Source organism: Elephas maximus, chromosome 10 (genome assembly GCF_024166365.1).
Source record: "Elephas maximus indicus isolate mEleMax1 chromosome 10, mEleMax1 primary haplotype, whole genome shotgun sequence".
NCBI classification, from domain to species: Eukaryota; Metazoa; Chordata; class Mammalia; order Proboscidea; family Elephantidae; genus Elephas; species Elephas maximus.
Window position 1 is genome coordinate 107,509,715 of NC_064828.1, and position 2,948 is coordinate 107,512,662.

At 62.5% G+C, this 2,948-nt stretch overlaps 1 protein-coding gene across 1 annotated transcript; it reads left to right on the top strand.

The window, feature by feature from the left end:
- The first annotated feature begins 1,139 nt into the window (after window positions 1-1,139).
- On the top strand, window positions 1,140-2,948 carry FAM181A (family with sequence similarity 181 member A). Its single transcript, XM_049898397.1, has 2 exons — window positions 1,140-1,305; window positions 1,978-2,948. Exon 2 carries the CDS (start codon window positions 2,064-2,066, stop codon window positions 2,943-2,945), a length of 882 nt encoding a protein of 293 aa, XP_049754354.1. The 5' UTR covers window positions 1,140-1,305; window positions 1,978-2,063; the 3' UTR covers window positions 2,946-2,948.

Consider the following 2,948-nt stretch of genomic DNA (forward strand, 5'->3'; position numbering starts at 1 on the left):
TAGTCCACCTGCCACTCAGCTGTCAGGGGACAGGAAGAGAAGGAAGGTGGCAGAAGAGAGCGGAAAGGAAAGGGAGAAGACAGAGCTGGAGGAGGAAGGTGTGAAAGCCCCCGCCCCTGCCGGCTGGCATGGGGACAGTGCCCACAAGTATTTCCCAGGCTGCTCCTCTGCCTCGGCCTCACCTTCCTTCTGGCCTGTCCATGGGCAGGGACAGCAACCGGCTCCGACTCCTTGCTCACTCGGAGCGGCCCTGCTTGCGGCCCTGCCGGCGTTGGCACGGTGACAGTAGCCAAGTGTGCAAACTTGTGCCATTGTCCCCAGGCCAGGGGGAGCCATGGAGACTGGCTAATATGACACAGGAAAATGTTTGCTGATGGCAATTCTATGGGCTTTGTCCACCTCTTTCTCCATCATGACGACTCGATTTAAGTTCCTAACTGTTTGACTACAAATGCAAGGGGACCGTGCAACGCCAACCTTTTGTCCGGCCGCGCTGAATGGGCAATTCAGGCTTTGTGCAGCTCAATTGAGGAAGCAAACATAAAGACAAGATTCCAGAGAGCTCCGGCTCCCTTCCCATGGATATCCCAGGCCCTCGTTAGTCAGTCCTGCAGCGGCCACCTTTCCCGACTGCAGACTGCCTCCCTGGCCACCCCTCCAGTGCCCAGTCCACAGAGAGAGAAGGGGGAGAGGGAGGGAGCCACTCAACACTCAAGGACAGGGAAAGGAGCCCGCCCCGGCTTACCCTGTCCATCTGATTGTCCGTCTGCACTGGAGCATGGCAGGTGGAGGCTGGCAGTCTTTGGGGGAGGTTTGCAAGCCCGGCTTCACCGGGCCCCAGCCCCTCCTCAGTCCTGGACATTTTAAACACGCACGCAGGCGTGCACGCACACTCATACACAGGCACGCACGCACACTACGCCCTCGAGAAACCAGGGAACCGAGGTCAAGGGGAGGAGGGGCATGGAGGCCAAGGGGGAGAGTGGGGCTGAAGGCTAGAAATTTACCGGGAAATGATTGCATTTGGGAGCTGTCTTTTTTGTGATGGTCCCCATGGTGACAATTTGTGACGGCAAAGAATGTGGGAACGGGGCGCCGCCGCCTGATTGGGATGCTTTGTATCTGGAGAGGCGCTCCTGATTGGCCTGAGGGCCCCCCAGCCCCGGGGACTTGTCCTCCATTCAGCCCACTCAAGGCCTGCACAACTGCTTCCCGCGACGGAGCTCGGTGGCCGCGCGGGCCGGCCCAGGTCTGCGGGGGAACCTGCCGGGCCGCGTGGGCGGGGGCCCGGGACCCGCACCTCCGGTCAGTGTGGGGGGCCGGCCTGGCTGGGTGGGGGGTGAGGGGTGGGCTGGGGCCCCAGGGGAGGGCCGAGGTGCTGTGGGTGGTGGCCGAGGAGGCGTGAAATTGCTGCAGATGCTTCTACGGGGGAGCCCCGCTGCCCGCAGCCTGTGACCAGCCCTCAAGGCAGGTCTTGACTTGAGTGCCAGAGAGGGGTCCCGCCTGGTCCTGCGTGAGAGCTGGGGGTGGAGCGTGGGGACTGGGGTGGGGGACAGTGCTCAGAGGGCTGGGGGGGCGGGGTAGAAGGGAGGAGGGCACTACTGGGGAGGAAGGGGGCTTGGCCTTGCTGGAAAGTGGAGCAGTTGCTTCTGCTCATGAAATAAGACCTGGCTGACAAGTCATCCACATTGGCTGTGTTCCCGCCAGCAATGCCACTGGGTAGCTGGGCCACCTTGGGCAGGCTGCCTGACTTCTCTGAGCCTCAGATGGCAGAAGGTTAAATGAGGCTCTCTGTGCACCTGGCTCATTGCAGGTGCTCAGGAAAAGCTTAGCAGCTGGAGTGGGCATCCAAGCTGCCAAGGCTTAGTTTAGGGCTGCGGGATGCTGGGGTGGGCACCATTTTTGCAGCCACGTGGCCTTTGGGGAGTGTCAGGTGTGGTTGCTCACAGAGACACCGACGACCTGCTGTGTCCCCAGGTCAGCTCGGTGCCCTTCCCTGGAGCCACTGCCACCAGCAGGACCCACTCCCTTCATGGACAGCCCTGTGCAGTGGCCCTCTGGTGATGGCATCCGACAGTGACGTGAAGATGCTGCTGAACTTCGTGAATCTGGCGTCAAGTGACATCAAGGCAGCCCTGGACAAGTCCGCGCCCTGCCGCCGCTCCGTGGACCACCGCAAATACCTGCAGAAGCAGCTCAAACGCTTCTCGCAGAAGTATTCCCGCCTCCCGCGTGGCCTCCCCGGCCGAGCCGCCGAGCCTCACCTGAAAAGGGGGCCTGAGGACCGGCTCTCAAGGCTGCCCCTTGACAGCCATGATCCCAGCCCCAGTGGGGTTGGGGGCTGCAAGGAGAAGGCTCTGGGGAACCCTGGAAGGGAGGAATGTCTGTCCAGGCAGCAGGAGCAGACCCTGCAGGGGCAGAACCCAGAAGCTGCCCAGCCTGGCCAGGTGCCCATGAGGAAAAGACAGCTGCCTGCTTCCTTCTGGGAGGAGCCTCGGCCCACCCACAGCTTCCCCTTGGGGCTGGAGGGGGGCCTGGGCGCCAGGGAGGGGCCTCCCTACGAGGGTAAGAAAACATGCCAGGGCTTGGAGCCCTTGGGGCCTGAGACGGCCCCGGTTCCCATGTCCCCAAGGGCACTGGCGGAGAAGGAGCCACTCAAAATGCCTGGGGTCTCCCTGATGGGCCAAGTCAACGCCTGGAGCTGCTGCCCCTTCCAGTACCATGGACAGCCCATATACCCAGGCCCTCCAGGGGCACTGCCACAGGGCTCTGTGCCCAACCTGGGCCTGTGGAGGACAAGCCCGGCCTCCACAGGGGAGCTGACCCCCTTCTGCAAGGACGCAGATGGCCCGGGGCAAAAGGTGTACCGCCCAGTGGTCCTGAAGCCCATCCCCACCAAGCCCGCTGTGCCCCCACCCATCTTCAATGTTTTTGGCTACCTCTAGCTT